General features: G+C 33.1%; 4 protein-coding genes across 7 annotated transcripts; all 4 read right to left on the reverse strand.

Annotated features, from left to right (window-relative positions):
• Positions 1-608: 608 nt before the first annotated feature.
• Positions 609-4,447, reverse strand: LOC7465252 (mRNA-decapping enzyme-like protein). 2 transcript variants are annotated; one of them, XM_002323372.4, is made up of 8 exons: positions 4,109-4,447; positions 3,985-4,025; positions 3,849-3,898; positions 3,608-3,752; positions 3,365-3,421; positions 2,612-2,735; positions 1,232-1,702; positions 609-964 (listed from the first exon to the last, which is right to left on the reverse strand). In XM_002323372.4, exons 1-8 carry the CDS (start codon positions 4,265-4,267, stop codon positions 905-907), a joined length of 1,107 nt encoding a protein of 368 aa, XP_002323408.1. In that variant the 5' UTR covers positions 4,268-4,447; the 3' UTR covers positions 609-904. The 2 variants fall into 2 exon arrangements, with proteins under 2 accessions (XP_002323408.1, XP_052304151.1); XM_052448191.1 differs by lacking the exon at positions 609-964 and having other exon boundaries at positions 1,151-1,702.
• Positions 4,448-5,482: 1,035 nt separating this feature from the next.
• On the reverse strand, positions 5,483-6,724 carry LOC7469971 (casparian strip membrane protein 3). The gene is made up of 3 exons (XM_002323373.3): positions 6,257-6,724; positions 5,977-6,100; positions 5,483-5,885 (listed from the first exon to the last, which is right to left on the reverse strand). Exons 1-3 carry the CDS (start codon positions 6,508-6,510, stop codon positions 5,670-5,672), a joined length of 594 nt encoding a protein of 197 aa, XP_002323409.3. The 5' UTR covers positions 6,511-6,724; the 3' UTR covers positions 5,483-5,669.
• Positions 6,725-10,421: 3,697 nt separating this feature from the next.
• On the reverse strand, positions 10,422-11,633 carry LOC7469972 (casparian strip membrane protein 2). Its single transcript, XM_002323374.3, has 3 exons — positions 11,272-11,633; positions 10,949-11,072; positions 10,422-10,851 (listed from the first exon to the last, which is right to left on the reverse strand). The coding sequence occupies exons 1-3, from the start codon at positions 11,529-11,531 to the stop codon at positions 10,636-10,638; spliced, it is 600 nt and encodes a 199-aa protein (XP_002323410.1). The 5' UTR covers positions 11,532-11,633; the 3' UTR covers positions 10,422-10,635.
• Positions 11,634-12,576: 943 nt separating this feature from the next.
• Positions 12,577-16,780, reverse strand: LOC7469973 (mitochondrial fission protein ELM1). 3 transcript variants are annotated; one of them, XM_024587318.2, is made up of 11 exons: positions 16,601-16,775; positions 16,461-16,525; positions 16,145-16,377; positions 15,807-15,903; positions 15,436-15,585; positions 15,161-15,287; positions 13,880-13,992; positions 13,733-13,796; positions 13,538-13,631; positions 13,339-13,447; positions 12,577-13,028 (listed from the first exon to the last, which is right to left on the reverse strand). In XM_024587318.2, the coding sequence occupies exons 3-11, from the start codon at positions 16,369-16,371 to the stop codon at positions 12,927-12,929; spliced, it is 1,083 nt and encodes a 360-aa protein (XP_024443086.2). In that variant the 5' UTR covers positions 16,372-16,377; positions 16,461-16,525; positions 16,601-16,775; the 3' UTR covers positions 12,577-12,926. The 3 variants fall into 3 exon arrangements, with proteins under 3 accessions (XP_024443086.2, XP_024443085.2, XP_002323411.4); XM_024587317.2 differs by having other exon boundaries at positions 13,286-13,447; positions 16,461-16,780; XM_002323375.4 differs by having other exon boundaries at positions 16,461-16,775.
• Positions 16,781-17,477: the final 697 nt, after the last annotated feature.

Raw genomic sequence — 17,477 nt, forward strand, 5'->3', positions numbered from 1 at the left:
CAGTTTCTTCGTTATCACTCCTTTTACAGACATCCATGACGGTGAAAAAGATGCAAGCCTTAAATAGTGATTTTGCCAATGAAAAGCAATAAAAATACAAACCACTGGGAGTGATTTTTCATACACGTGAATTAAAACAAAAAATTCTGCATCCTAAGAGAGTTCATGATTGTTCTTGCTTCTGTTTTTTTTTTAAAAAAAAAAAAAAACAATCCTGGACTGATAGTTTAAAGATCTTGCAAAAACATGTTATCCATTGATTAAAGCATTATATTATCAAATCAATAATAGTTAATTCAAGTAGTTGGATGTTTATTCCTTCTAAATAAAATTTTAAGTTCAATCGATGTCCAATGAATTTTCAAGATTTAGAGAAAAACAAAAAAAACATTATATTATTATGATTTAAAGAGCTATCGATTTATTAACGTTTCTAAAAAAATTTTCCAAATTTTTTTTTTAAAAAAAAAAAAAAAACCCCTTGCTACATTTTATAACCAGCTCTCCCCTAAAATACGCGTCGTCATATTTTTCCTTTGCAATTAATTATTTTCCTGCTAAAAAACGGAGTTTTTTTTTTTTAGGCTTAAAAAAATATAATCAAGAAATTTTAATCAAACCTGACTAGTGTGGAAGTCAGAAACTTAATTTCTCACATTTAGTCCTTGGGTTATTACTAAACAATAATACATAACCAGCAGTGTCCTAAATCACATGCTCAACCTCTGAGGCTGATTCTCTATCCCTACTGTTACAGCACTACATTGAACCAACCAATAGTGACATCCATCTGACCAAGAGCTATACCCCCACATTATTTCAGCTGTACAGAGAACTCATGCTACAACCATTCTGTATCTGCGACATCTGTCAAAAGGGAAAGTCTCCATGTCCCTTCAACACCTCATGGATGGTGGTGCACCTTCAGCAGTGCTTGATGGAACATGTCGATGAATTTATCATCCTGGCATCAGAACAAATCAGCAAATCAGTAATCTTGTTGCAGATGCTCTCCTCTATTTTCTTTTCTTTTTTCTCAAAAGGAGAGTCAATGATTTCAAAATCGCTGAGCATACAAGCAAAGTATCACCTTTTTTATGTTATCTTATCTTATTTATTTACACAAGGCTGTAGTTCTACCCTGTACAGATATTAAAAATACAATCTAGCATTGAATAAGCAAGCAAATGACATGACGGGAGATGCAAGGATAAGAAAAAAAATCAAGTACCTGAGCAAGCATTAGAAGTGCATCACGGACTTCGTCTCTGCCAATAAGAGGTGGAGTAGTAGTAGAGCTAGGAGTAAGAGATGGTGGTGGTGCAGGAGGTGGGAAGGGTTGAAGCATTGGGGTGCCATATGGTCGTTGCAGATTTAGGGGAGGTTGAAGTGAAGGAGCACTAGGCAGTGGCGAGGAGAGAGGGGGCGCCATCAATGCAGATGAGGAAGAAGGGGGCGCGAAAAATGACGAGGGCTTCACAAGATTAGCGACATGACTGCCACTGCTGATTGGATCGGGAGGGCCATGGATGCTTTTTGAGGTGGTTAAAGATGAAAGAGGAAGAGATGGTATTTGTGGAACTGGTGCAGAAGGCATAACCACATTAGGTGTATGGGAGGATAACAGAATGGTGGGAGAAGGCTGATATTGCTGTCTTGAATTTGTTACAGTAGAAGCAGTACTTCCAATATTCATGGCAGTCTGGAAGAATAATATTCAAAAACTTCTTAGGCATGTAAAAAATAAAGGGTAGGGTAGAGAAAATTTTACAAAAGCAGAAAATAAAAGCATAAAAGCAAGCAAGTGGGTTTTACGGCTTAATTACATAAGACTGGAAGCTTCCAAAATATATTTGTTCCAGAAATATCATTTCGGCAAAATCATAAACTTCTGGTTTTTCATGGCTTAGTCAGCTATCTCAATTTTTTGCCCTGGTTTGAGTTAGGGTGACCAAAATTCTTATAACTCCTACATAATTATCTTTCTTTTTCTAGACAAGGCTGTACCCAAAGATCAATATTTATTTAGTAACAGCATCACTTATGCAAGAGGTTGCTGCAGTGCCTAGTATCATTACTATATCCAATCCCGGAGTCCATGGCAGCAATGATGGGACGCAACAATTAACAAGCTTCCTATTTTCTGAGAAAACCAAAACAAGCCCTTAAAATCACATCTAGAAGTATCAGATACAGCATTCATTCCTAACTAGGGGACATGTTTTGAGGAAAACAGATAAAGATATGCATGTTTATATCAAGAAACATGAACATTGGTTCTAAATTAGTTCTAAATAATAATAATAATAATACTATGATTCTGACAGCAACTGAAACTCCATCAACAAAATGGGATGGATCACAAATTAGGCAATAGACAATAATGCAAGTGTATTTTCAGGCATTGGATCGATAGTTTTCAGTAGGAAAACATACAATTTTGAAATAAGCCAACCATGTACAGTATCTAGCTTATAAATGTCATCCTAAATGACACAAATGGCAGAATTTACAAATATATAATTGGAGAACAAGTATAAAATCTGAATAGCAGCTTTCTTGTACTTGAAAATTGACTCTTTAAGTATAAGCAATAGAATAAGGCACTTACACTAAAAAAGTTCTCAAATGAAGAATCTTCAGAACTATCATTGGCAGCAGAGGCAGTCGATGAAGGTTCCAAGGGACCTTCAAACACTGACATATTTGTGACTGCTTCAAGATCCTCAAATTCACTAAGTAATACACAGTTTGTGCAAGCAGTAAGTTAGGTGCAGTACTAAAAAGCTCAATTTTATCAATCAACGAAAGTAAACATCAAGTTGATGATGCAACATCTGCAATTACACAAATGTGCAAGTGCAAATGCAAATGCACCATCAACTTTGAAGTCATGTAACCATGAGGACAAAACAAACTGAAAAGATATCAGGTAAGTGATCATGGAGATACACTGCTGTTTATGTTCATAGAAGAAAATTTTCTATACACAAGCTTGAGGTGTAAAGTTAAAGTAAATGAAAATATCATTTCCTTATTTTACCAACACACAATATTTCTTCATTATTAAAAAAACAAAAACAAAAACAAAACAAACTGAAAAGATATCAAGGAAGTGATCGTGTCTTCTTTTCTTTTTTCTTTTCTTTTATTGTTCATAATCAACTATGTTAAGATTGCAATTTCCAATTCCAATCAATTCAGGGTTGATTCTTACTTGAGCTGAATTAAAGGCATTATTATTCCCATAGAAATGAACGTTCTAACAGCAGTCAGCAGGTCATGCATGTAATTCAAATGAATCAATCATACAAGATATCCAATGACTAATTCTAGATAACTCAATTACAAGAGAACAAAATACCTTTTGCCTGAAGCTACTTTTGGCTTTGCAGGAACCTTAGAGTAAGCATTAAGTATCCTGTAAAAAATAATCAAACTCTAATTATTAGATCCAACAAGCTACTAATAATGCAAACACCCAATCATGCACTCACAACCCAAGCTCTAAAGCTTGTCAAGGAATTCATAATATTTAAATCTTAAGTTAAACATAAAAAAAAATCTACCTAAATAGTTTTTTCGAGTAAAATTAAATATTATATACCTAGTAAAGAGGTTGGCAACATCCTCACATTCTCGAGGATTGTAAAACCAAATACCATTAACTTCTTGAGATGCATTCCGATACAACAAATAAGGTGCTTGAACTTCATACTCGAAATCCCCTAACAAATTCTCCACCAAATTTTCTGTTCACATAAATGAAAACCAAAAAGATTCAAAAACCCACTCCGCTAACTCATCAACAACCGCCAAAATGCTCATCAAAATAAACAATCTGAAACCTGTGTTTCGCCGGTTCATTACAATAAACTGAAACCGCGGTTGAGTATTCCTAAATAATAATAATAATAAAAAGAATTAATATAGTAATCACAAAACTTGTAACAAAAAGGAATTATTAAAAAAAGAATACCGTACCTCTTGACTACAAAGAGAGATCCTTCAACATCCTTGCGGCTCTGAAATCAGAAATAATTAAATGAAAAGAGAAAACAAAAAATCAAGCATTTGAAACTAGTAAGAAGTTTAAGCAAGTACATACCCACTGATTGGTTTCGATATTGAAAGCGTAGAAAGTGACATGCGCTGCTGTGATTAGAATCTCTTCGATGAAAGTATCCATTCGCTGGAGCACAGTGAGATTGAGCATCTTGGTGCTCTGCTGATCCAGATGTGGCATCAATTTCCCTGTCTGTGACATTTCCTTCAAAACCCTAATTGAAACGATCAGATTTTCCTTTCGATTTTCCCGGGAAAAGTTGCTCTAGTTTTCTAACAGTGAGAGAGAGGAGGAGATGCGTGTGTAGCCGGGCTGTGACTTTTGACAGTGAAGAAAAGGGAGAGGAAGATACACTCTACTGTCTAGTTTGTTTTTGCTGCTAATCTCTTGTCTTGAGGGACGCTGTATATATATTTTTTGCAGGGTTGAATTACAAAACTAGCCTTAAGGGATGGGGCTGTTTGCTTCATCCCTGGCTGGGTTGCTAGGAAATATGTGGGGTAGTAGGGTGAATTTATGAGATGTGAGTATCTATAATCGTATAGATTTTAATAAAATCTAATGTTTTTAATCCTTTTCAATGTGAAAATTTTAATTTTAAATAAAATTTAATTTTTATAAATACTAGAAATTCTCAAAATACTTATATTATATTTTTTTAAATATGTTTAAAGAAATAAAATGAAAATAACAAAGGTAATACAGGAAATAAAATAAATTAAATTTTATTTCTTCTAAACATATAAATTTAATTTATTTATTAATTGAATTCAAATTAAACTTGTATTCAAGAATTGATTCCACGCACTTTTTTTTATAAAAAAAAAACCCTACTTGTAAATTAAGGCATAATGAAAGAAGGTTTCTATTTTAATTTTGAAAAAAAAATTTACTTTTATTAAAATAATATAGTAGTAATTATTTTTTAAAATATTTTTTGCTCGAAAATATATTAAAATAATATTTTTTAAGTTTTAAAAATTTATTTTTAATATTAATATATTAAAACGATCTGGAAATATCAAAAAAATAATTTAAAGTAAAAAAAATTATAAAAATCATTTTTTAAAAAAAATAATTTTAAAACATAAAAACAAATGGATTATTAGATATCTCAAAAACATGGCTCCATGCTTGTGTGATTTGCTGCAAATCATGGCTCAAAGATCATGATTGGGATTTCTACCGGTGGTGGTGAAATCCTTCAATGAGTGAGTATGGATTTAGCTTAATGAATATGCTAGTTCAATAAAACTCTAGTTGTTGGATATTGCTTGGGAAACAAGATGACATGCTTCCTTAATTCGTAATTGAGTTTGATCTCCATTGAAATCTTGTGTTTTTGTTCCATGTTTTTCGGTGCTTTTGACATTACGTAACATTTAAATGAAATTGTCAAATGATGATGTTGTCTCGTGACACAGAACAGAATGATATTTTTCATTTCAGATTGTCCCAATACAATAAAAAGTTCATACAATTTCATCAAATATCCAGAAAATAAAAATAAAGAGAAAAAAAAACGTTCATCAGTCAATCATCATCGTGATCATAACAAGCCAGAAGCAAAATCAAGAAAACGGGATCAGTAGCTGTTGATCTGTCAACGCTTTCGGAGAGCTAAAGCAGAAATCACAATTAAAAACAAGAGCACACCAGCTGCAATGAAGGATGCCACCACAGCCCCGCTGGCTTTCTGGCAAAAATCACCAAATTGTTGGCAGATACCAAGCCAATTTGCGCTTGAGTTGCCATTTTGAGCTAAGTCGACTATGGCGACAGCAGCCGCTGCGGCAGCCGTGTTTAGAGTTAGGGCGACCTGTAAGCACAGAGAAATATAGTTTTTCATGTCAACATCTGAAAGGAAACAAAAAACGATAACATTTTATTTAACAGGTGTAAGAAATTACAGTGTCCAAAATAATGAGGAGGAGCCTTGGTCCAGTAGCGTGTGGACGAATAATGGCGACAATGGAGAACGGAAGGGAAAGGACTAGATAGCCAGAAACTATTGCCATTGCAATCACAAAGAACCTGCAGTAATTAACAGTTGGTTTCAATGATTTAGCTCAATGCTTCCATACAGCGTAACAACAAATTCATGGCAAAAAAACCGTGATGTGGTATCTAACAATGGTAAGCAGATGTTAATCTTGGCACGAGATAAGGATAAACAAAAGATTGACGTACTGAAAGGTGGGAAGATCATCATAGCTTGCTTGGAATTGGAAGAACTGAGTGAAGAAGGGAAGGGTCTGGTCAGTAGTTCCCATGGTGGCAGCGGCAGCTAGAGCAGTCACCACAGCACCTAACCTCAGAACGAGGTCGAAGATAGCAAGCCCCTTCTTGTATCCTCCCTTCACATGGGTGGAAGCTGCTATTAGAGGTGCTGTTCCTTTAGCAGCAGCGCTTGTATCAGCAGGAATATCAACTCTAGCTGACATTTTAGCTTGAAGGACAGAGAGAGGAGAGATTTCAAGCCTGTGATGAGAATGGCTAAACTGGATATAGACTCAAAAGCTTGTGATGGAATAGGCTGTGTGGTGTAGGGCCTTATATATGGAGAACTAGAGGAGTTGGTTTGTACCATGGAAAATTATCTTAAACAGTAATTTATTTGCAGGAATAAGGAGTTGTTGCTAACCATTTCCATTTTATTCAAAGCTTGCTTTTTTATCACTTTTGATTTAAAATCAACAGGAAGCAGAGGAACGTAAATTGGTTGGTCTCCAGCTCAAGGCAGCAAGTTGACCAAATAATTTCAACTGCTCAATTAGTACCTAGTGAAGACTTTCCCCATATAATTTTCATATTAAACACGTTCTGTACCTTTTGACCACGTTAAGTATTACGTATCTTATATTAAGTATATATTAAATATTAAGTATTAAGTATTAAGTATTAAGTATAAAGTATAAGTATAAAGCTAAAAAGTGTGGTGGAAAACATTGATTCCAACCTTTTTAGTAATACAATTTTTATTTTATTTTATTTTTGCATTTTAACTTCTTTTTTTTGTTATTGATTTTTTTTTAATTTAGTTCTTATATGGTGTGTTTATGGGTATTTAAAGTTGATAATTTATTTTAATTTGTTTTTTATATGGTAATTACGGTATCAAAAAAATATCTCAGTATTAAATTGGTATTAAAAAAATATTTCAGCATCATGATATGGTTTGTTTTTTTAAAAAGTGTAGTTAAATAAAAAATAATATTTTTTAAAAAAACTAAGTTATTAAACTTTGTAGAGTCAATGACCCAGTTTACGAGTATGGTGAAGTAATTCTAGTTGCCGCAGTTCCTAGGTTTAGAGGAATTTTTTTTTCTAATAATAATTATTATTAACAAAAAAATTTAAAGGATACAGGAGAAAACTATTATTCAATCATACTTATTATATTGTGAATTATAATAGTATTTCATAGTTTATGGATTTGATAAAGTGTTTTTTTTTTATTGAACTTGATTTTATTATCATTTTATATATATATATATATATATATATATATATATATATATATATATATAGTTAAAAAGATTGTTTCAGAAAAAAAATTATATTATTAAATTTTATAAAATTCATAAATCTATTCACATGACTGGTCTAGTTCTCTATAAAAAAAACTTGGGCTCGCTTGCCTAATTTAATTTTTTTTTTTTTTTTGACAATCATTCGCTAAAGGTTTTTAAATAGTGTAGATGAAGCATAATCCATTGAAACAATTCTGGTCAACACTAGTGACTAGAAATTGAGATTCAGGTTTTGAACTTTCAAAATTTATTTTTTTATATGTTTTCATCTAAATATATCAAGGAAAAAAACATTGTAGGGATTTTAATAACTCTATTTTCAATCCTAAAATACTTTCTAGTTAGTCTAAAAATTCAAAATCAAATTGAATAAAATTTTTTAAAAAAAATCTAATCTATTTTTTTCTAAAAAGGTTAATAACTCTATTTTCAATTCTAAAACACTTTGTAGTTCATCTAAAAACCCAAAATCAAACTTAATAAAAAAAATATTTTGAATTTTGATCAACTTTTTTCTTGCATGTTTAAAGGTTAATAACCTTATTTCCAATCCTAAAATATCTTCTAGTCGGTCTAAAACCCCAAAATTAAAATGAATAAAAAAATATTTTGAATTCTAATCTATTATTTTCTTACATGTTTAAAGATTAAAACTTAAAACCCTTATTTCCAATTCTAAAATATCTTCTAGTCAGTTTAAAAATTCAAAATCAAATTGAATAAAAAAAAATTTAATTTTGATCTATTTTTTTCTTATATTTTTAAAGATTAATAACCTTATTTCAAATCCTAAAACACTTTGTAGTTACTTTAAAAATTCAAAATCAAACTGAATAAAAAAATATTTTGAATTGTGATGTATTTTTTTCTTGCATGTTTAAAGGTTAATAACCCTATTTCTAATTTTAAAGCACTTTCTAGTACATTTAAAAACTTAAAATTAAACTAAATAAAAAAAATATTTTGAATTTTTATCTATCTTTTTCTTGCATGTTTGAAGGTCAATACCACCTGCATCAAACTTTCATTCCAAAGACAAAACTATTTATATCAAAATTGGTTTTTTTCTGGCTGGAAAGTGATCCAAGCAAGACTTTCTCTCTCTTTTTTTTTCCTTGTAAATTTGTTACTTCTTTCTCAACTCACATGGATTGAATCATCAGAAAATTAAAATTTTGAAGCCAAACCACAAATACGTAAAGCTATAGGGATCAATTATAAACATTTTTAAAAAAATTAGAGAATAAAATGTAATTATCAGCATAAAAAAACATTATTCCTTAGACAGTACGCTGAGAGAAATACTATAGTATGGAATTGAGAAACGCGATGTTGTCATAATTTATTAGTATAATCCTCACCTAATTAATTTTTTATATATAAAAGATTCATAAATTTATCTGAAAGGCCATTTTAATCTTTCATGATACTCGAGACAAACGTTGTGTTGGTGTTTTAAGATTATAATTATGAGGGTGAAATGTTACTTGGATTATGATTTTCTCACCTCTGTCACGTCATAGATGTTCAATATCTCACTAAGGCCATGTTTGTTTCCCGGAATTCACTTTCCAGGAAATCACTTTCCAAACTTTCCTGTGTTTGTTTGCCATTAGGAAAGTTGGTCAACGGAAAACACTTTCCGGTCAACGGAAACACTTTACGGTCAACGAAAAACACTTTCCAGTCAACAAAAACACTTTTCGAATTTGGTTTGGTTTTCAGGAAAGTGTTTTCCCTTTTGGCTGTGTTTGTTTTCCGGAAAGTGATTTCCAGGAAACCACTTTCCAAACTTTCCTGTGTTTGTTTGCCATTAGAAAAGTTGGTCAACGGAAAACACTTTCCAGTCAAAGGAAAATTTGGCTTGGTTTTCAGGAAAGTGTTTTCTTGGAAAATTTTGGCGGAAAACACTTTCCAGAAGTTGTGAAAAATTTAGAAATGTCATTATTTGCTGATTATATCAAATTTGATCTTCAAACTTTTGATTGCTATATATAATTTGTTTTGAATATTTATTTTTCAATTCCATCTTTTAAAATTTAATTTTTATATTAATTTTGGTCCTTATTTTTATAATTGCTATTTGCTTTTTCCTTATCGTTTTTTATTGAAATTTTTTATCTATCAAATTTGGTCCTCAATCTTTTGATTGTTACTTATTTTATTTGAAATAATTTATGAAATGTTAATTATTATTATTTTAATTTCTTCACCTTTTATTTTTTTTTAATTTTTTAGATTTGATCTCTATTATTTTGATTATTATTTATTTTATTTGAGATAATTTATGAAATTATATTTTTTTTCAATTTCATTCTCATTCAACTTTTTAATTTGTAAGATTTGTTCCTCATTATTTTAATAAACTTGAAAAAAATAAAACATTAATAAGTTATTTTCCAGCTCATTTTCCATGACATAACCAAACACTAGAAAGTGTTTTCCAACTTACTTTCCATTACACTACCAAACATCGGAAAATACTTTCCCGGAATTCACTTTCCCGGAATTCACTTTCCCCGGAATTCACTTTCCAAAAAAAACTACTTTCCAGCAAACAAACGGGACCTAAGTTGTTTTAATAAGACAATTGGAGTTGAGCTCAGAGCTGGACAGGAGTTACTCATCTCGCTATGCTGAGCATGGTTGTATATTTAGCATTTCTGTTTATGCAGATTGACAGGTAGATGATGATCCAAGTTCTTGGTTAGATATTGAAGTCATTTTATTTATTTGCTTTCTTTGATCTTGTGCCTTCAAGTGTTATGTAATTTGTATAATTTTTATAATACGCAATGATGTTTGAGCTGTTGAGCAGAAAGTATCCATTGAAAAATAATATATTGATCAAACCATGCTGCAGCCATGGAGATAACACCAATCTGGTGGAGATAGGAGCCGTACAGTCTGATTTAAGCCAAGATTCAACCAAGTGACACTACCCAAATGATTAATCTCATGATTACACAATAACAACGTTGACAATGATAATAAATTAACAACATGAACACCAAACAAGCTCTGCTCTTTCTTCTCTTAATGCCTTCGCAGAGCGAAAGCTGACAGCACAAGCAAAAACACGAAGATGACAACGGTGATGAACGATGCCACCACAGCTCCACTATTTTTCTGGCAGAAATCACCAAACTGTTGGCAGATAGCAAGCCAATTTGTGCTCGAGTTGCCATTGTGGGCCAAGTAGACTATGGCAGCGGCTGCAGCACCAGCAGCAGTGTTTAGAGTCAGTGCCACCTGCGAGAAAAGGGTAGAGATTTTTTTTTGTTAAAATGAGTTGAGGATTTGAGATTTCACTGTGAGATGTTGATTTCACAGCATTAAGAGAGCTTACAGTGTCCAAAATAATCAGCAGGAGCCTTGGTCCAGCAGCATGCGGGCGGACAATAGCTACAATGGAGAATGGAAGTGAAAGGACAAGGTAGCCAGCAACTATTGCCATTGCAATGACGAAAAACCTGCAACCATAGATGCCTTAGAATTCCTTTAGAGATCTCCATACCTTCTAAATGTGTTACCATGTTGATTTCATGCTACGTTTTGTAACTAGCATCATGCCAAAAGGAGACGGTGTTATGTGTAAGAATTCTAAGCGAATTACACTAAAATTATACTATCCCCTAGCTACTATTTAAAGTAAGAGGTGAAAGCACATACTGAAAAGTGGGAAGATCATCATAGCTAGCTTGGAACTGGAAGAATTGAGTGAAGAATGGAAGAGTTTCATCACTAGTCCCCATGGAAGCGGCAGCTGCTAGAGCAGTCGCTATAGCAGCCAGCCTTAGAATGAAGTCGAATATGGCGATTCCCTTCTTGTATCCTCCCTTTTCCTTCATAGGAGCAGCTATGAGAGGTGCTGTTCCTTTAGAAACAGAGCTTGACTCTGGCATATCAATTTCTGTTGACCCCCTCATCATTTTTATTTAATCTCTTTAGAGAGTCACTGGGCAAGGTTGTGATATGATAAATTAGTGGGTGAGAGACTCGAAGCTGTTGTGATGGAAATGGCTGGATGAATGAACCTTATATAGAGAACTACACAAGAGTTAACCAGAAAAGGTCTATACCTAAAACTAAGAGGAGTTGTTGCTAACTATATTCCACTTGATCAGGCTCTATAAGAAAGCAAGTAGAAAGGTGATGCATGAGCATGGACATCAAGATTAGGTAGTTCTTCTTCGAAAAATGAAAGTCAACCGAACAAATAACACTGACAGCTGATCAATTAACACTTCTTGATCAAAAATCTTGATTAAAAATGATGGGATCTCCAAGTCATTTGTGTTTGTCAAAGATCTTGATAATCAGCGGTAGCCATAGTGATACTAGAGTCTTTTTTAATTTGACACTTGTTGTGATATCCTGAGCTATGCCCTGGTTTATTTACATTGAAAAGATGAGAAGAAGTGGGGATCTATAAAATACCATAGCATAAATTTTAATTAAACACTTAATCTGCCATGACTAATATGTAATTTCTTTAAATCACCCAACCAAACCACACATGCAGCAACCTTTTCATTTGAAGGTACAGATCTTTGCCACCCGCTTCAGATCATTATTCGTTTTTGCTATACCAGGTTTTGCAAAAAGTAGGGTAAGATTAACGTTGTGGTGGTAGGTCAAATTATGAGCCATTTTTGCTGTAAATTAGGTCATCGTTTTGCCACTAATGCCGTGAGCCATGCAGGCCAATACCCGTGCATGGTTTGGTGACGTGAATCTGAAACTCTGCATATACAGAATAATGAAAATTTGTCTAATTGCTTAGAGTTTTCCCCTCTCCTTGTTAAACTGATATAATAAAATATCTGTTGTGCTCCATAATTTCACTGCATAAACGCGATACTAAATTCACCTTCTGCTCTATTAAGTGATAGATATTGTTTGAAGTTTAGCAATGAACTATAATGGGATAGTAAAATCAGGTTCGCTATCAACCATCCAGAGTGGTACGATTGATTTTATAGCAGTGAAAAACTTTATACTCTTCTGTCTTCTTCTTTAATTACAATGTGGTACAATTGATTTGTGACTGTTTTTGTATTCCATGCAGCACTTCTGTACTGCGATCACATAGCGACTTGTAAGGCTCTTCTGAAAACTAAAACCTATCAGACAAAGAAGGTAGAGTAAAATCAACCGAAAGAATTAGTTTTACTTTTACAATGAGTGCAATTTGGCAATTCTCTGTGAATGCAGCCTGTTGTATCTAAACAAGCAGTTCAAACATTGAGCAAGTGTGGACTATGCAGGCAATTTTATGCACTGTGTGAACTTCATTATGCTCATGCCTGACACTAGAAAACCCATCAAGCATGTGTGATCCATCCACGCTTGGAAACTGCCTCAATCACCCGACTTGCAGCCTCTGCAGAGTCATTCAGTGGAGGGTAGCTCCAGGTCTCGGATATCTGTAAAACGATAAATCAGTAAAATTAATGTCAACTTTGTTCAACACTGATGTGGTGTGATTTACAATTGTTTGTGCAGCAGCCCTGATGGCTCACTCCACTAACAAAAATGATACATGATTTTGCATTCATTACTAATGGTGTGTATATGCAATTTAGTTTTGTGAACAGAAAATGTAAGGAAGCATGGATAACAAGTTAGCAAAATTCAAAGAAAAAACACAATTTTCTTTGAGTGATATGTTTGCTTTTTTCACCAAGTAAAACAGCAGCAGAGAACATGGTCATTATGAGACAGCTGGTTACATACATCTTCTTTGCCAGTGAATGGTCTAACCACTCCCCTTTCATGTAAACTCTTCTGGAATTCAGCAAACTTCCATGTACACCGTTCAGCTCCTACAACATAGACGGGTTTCCTGCAGCACAAACCAAATTTATACGAGCACATGAACTTCATATAAAACAGCACTATAAGCAATGCCTAGAGATTCATCCACATGCATTACCCAGTGCTGCAAGCCTCACTCAACATGCTTACTGAATCAGCCGTGATAACAAAAGCATCAGCCCAAGCTAGATGCCCCATATGTGGATTTGGACCTAAGCATATATCATTGGATGAGTAATTTTTGCCTACTATAAAAACTGCACCGAGTGGGAGAAGACTGAAGATATCCTCTCAGGTTACAGCCATGTCTTACCTCTACCATCCCAAATGTAAACCTTAGCGTTTGCACTAAATTCTTTCAATAGAATCTTGGACACCTGCCAATACAGGCCAAGACGTAGCAACTTAGTTAGCACTAATCAAAAGAATCAGCAAAAGAAATTGCTTAAAGAATTTAAACCTTCTCAGGGGTTCTTCTAGAAAAAGATATTCTAAGGCTCCCACAACTCCAAAGAACATTTCGCAGCATTTCTGTCAATTGCTTTGCAAGATCTTCACCATACTGACAGTTTCCTGTTAGTTAAACAAGAAACTGAGATAAAAAAACTTTTATATAATCAGGTAAAAACTTGAATCAACCAATACATGGTGAAGAAAATATAGTTCACTCAAACAAATAAGTGACTCATTCAGGTATTATATATCAGCAGATGAAATTCTAGATATCAAAGTTGCCATGATATCAAAAATTTAGTTTTAAGTGCCACATGATGTCACAGTTATTTAGTGGCAACAGAATAGACATTCCTACCAAATTCCATGACTTAATGTATGAGAAAAAAATTTGAGCAACAATGCACAAACACAAAATTCTGCAGCAGACTAGTATTCCCAACAAATCTAAATTCTGCAGCAGACTAGTATTCCCAACAAATCTTCATGTGCTCGCAAAACTCTCTTTCTACACAACCAAACCCCCCTTTCTATGCAGTTTATCACCCATCTATCCAAACAAGCTCCACTCAAATTCTAACTACTGTGAGTTACATCAGATGTAATGATATGAATTGGGTTGCTCACCCAGGTTTGCATGTGTAATAGTTAACCAGAGTAGAGCTGAACAAAGAATCATCATCCCTAGCTCCACTTATTCCAATTATTTCAATGTTCTTGATATACTGAAGAAACACCTAAATCAGTTGTTTATGGCAAGTATAAGTACTAAAACACCAGGATTTGCATAGAAAGTGGAAAAAAAAAATAATCTCATAGCGAAAATCTTTCTTTTATCATGTACAGAAGGATGTTTTGGGTCAGAACAGCAACAAGAAAACTGCAGTTTTGACGTCTGATCACTGTTGCAGTTGAATGGTATCTTCCTCCCTTTTTATATGTCTTTATTGGTTCCACAGGAACAACAACAACAACATCATCTAACAAGAGGTGGTCAGGAATGCCACAACAACACAACATCTAACAAGAGGTGGTCAGGAATGCCAAATCAAGAATATTCTCAAAATAATGCACCTACAGATAACTTTTCTAAGGTGATAATTAGTCTTCCACATATAAAGAAATCAACCAATCTCTTGATCGATGTCATGTCATGTCATTCCTGGATATATTAACATACACTAAACAGAATTTATCTGAAGAGATTGACAAAAAATGAGGAATTCCAAAAAGAATGTTCCAAAAATGAGAGCATGCAAATAATAAACACATATGCACAGCATTTTACTAGTAGGCCCTCCAATGTTGACAACAAGCATGGGCTTCAGAAGCAGTGCCAATTCATCATGCCAGAGAGAAGCAGCAATCCTAAGTGCAGCTGAATCAGCCTGGTGAAGAGCTCCAACAGTGAGAACCTGAGAGATCCAAAATTCCAAATCCATAAGTTTCGTATAGCATTTTAACAACTAACTACAAAAGTAACTTAACAGTCCAAAGCTATCCAATTTTATTTTCATTTGCTGAACCCATCTAAGCAAGCATTTCAGTAACCAGAACAAATACCACATTGCTGTCTGGAGGTTCACGTGGAGTTATCCAACTGCGAAGAAACCAGGGGATTTGCTCCTGAGCTTCAGGAGTCAACGGATAATAATCATGACAAGGGGTAATCACCAAATCGAACCTATTCAGATTCAACCTTGGATGTTGTATCTGTTGCATTTCAGTGAAAATTTAAATGAAACGTCACATCAAATAAATAGAAAAGAGAACCCTTTGTCTAATTTAACAAATAGAAGAAACAAAAGGAAAAGGGATACATGAAATCAATTCCTCTAACACCAAACTGTATGACTCTATTTCAAGACAAATATCATCGCATGCAAAATATAATACAAATAATAAGACCCATGATGGATAAATTAAGCTACAACCTGAACCACAAAAACATTATCTGGAGCTAACTGTCTTATAGAGCTTGCAACAGAAATGGTGTCCCTTCCAGACGCAACCACCAATAATGGACCATCCCTGAGTTAAAAGAAAACAATAAGCAATCATTAAATGATGAACTACCATTTCTAGAACCTATAATCACTAAAAACACCAACATAGCTTACAAATTAATTACATAAATTCATATTATGAGCAAACAAAATCCATTCCCTTCATGGGTTTCCTTACAAAGATCAAATATACTGATTTCAAGTGCATTACTACTTAACAATCTAAAATAAATGAAGGATTCCAAGAAAATTATATACATACATACCTATCAAATGTATCACGAGCCATTTTGGCAATCTGATTTGCATCAGCTTCCAATACATTTAACAACCCTACATTCTTCCCACCATTTTCAACCAAAACAGGCATCACCTTTTTCCCTAGAAAACACCTCGAATCATCATAGATTCTTCTTATAACATTGTCCACTTTCTTGTGCACAGAAACTGGCAGCCAATGCAACCACTCATTAACTGTCCCTCTTGGCCTCATAACTCGCTGCACAAATTATAGGTGTTAATTATTTACCATGAGGAGTCGTACGAGAAGGGATCAAAGGAGTGAGGGGATTGGAGTTTTACGTATAGAGAATAGCGAGAGGAAAGGCCAAGAGCGCGAAGAAGGCCGATGCATTGGTTCTCGGCGCCTGCGAATCCATTTCCAATTACAACTGCGCGTTTTATGACGCCGTGGAACCCAGTTTCAAACATTGCAGGCTTACCTGAATAACCCACTTAAGCTTGGCGGGTTTTATGGTAGCCTGACTATTCCTCTCCTCATCGACAAATTACACCACCACCTTCGAGCTTCTTCCGCTGCCCATATCGAAAACGGCAACAATCACAATTTCAATTTGTTGGAAATTTTAGTTTAGTCCCTCAAGGTCAGAGAAACGTTGATATAGATCCTTTGTTATATTCAGATATTAAAATAAAATATAATTATTTAATTTATTTACTTGTTAAATAATGAATATTATATAGATGTAAAGAAACATAATATGTAAATACCCATTATTATTATTCGAAGATTTAACTTTGTTGTTGTGTCTGAAGAATTAATATTTTTTATATTACTGTTTAAAATTTATATTCTACATTAGATAAATATATTTTTTTAAATAATGTCTCATTTTTATTATAGATGTTTTCTTAAAATTAATTTTTAGTTTTAAATGATTCGCAAAAAAAATAATTTTTATTTTCAAATTACAAATCAAAATCTATATTTGATGAATAATTTACAATAAAAATAAGTTAAATTAAGAATATGTTGATAAAGAATGCCTCAGATCACTTCTTTTCAATAAAAATATAATATAATTTTCTTAAATCATAATGATTTAGTTAGAATCAATAATAAAGTTAAAAGATGTTAACTTTTGCAAAAAAAATATATATATATATATATTTTATAATAATTTTTTATTTAAATCAAATTACTATTATTTTTTTGATTGATTGATTGATAAATAAAATTATTTTTTATAGGGAATAATTTTTTAAGAAACCATTTAAATAAATTTATAATAAATATACTAGGCAAATCTTAGTAAAGCTATAGAAAACAATTATCCTCGTGAAAAAAGAAAAAAGAAA

Source organism: Populus trichocarpa, chromosome 16 (genome assembly GCF_000002775.5).
Source record: "Populus trichocarpa isolate Nisqually-1 chromosome 16, P.trichocarpa_v4.1, whole genome shotgun sequence".
Lineage (NCBI taxonomy): Eukaryota > Viridiplantae > Streptophyta > Magnoliopsida > Malpighiales > Salicaceae > Populus > Populus trichocarpa.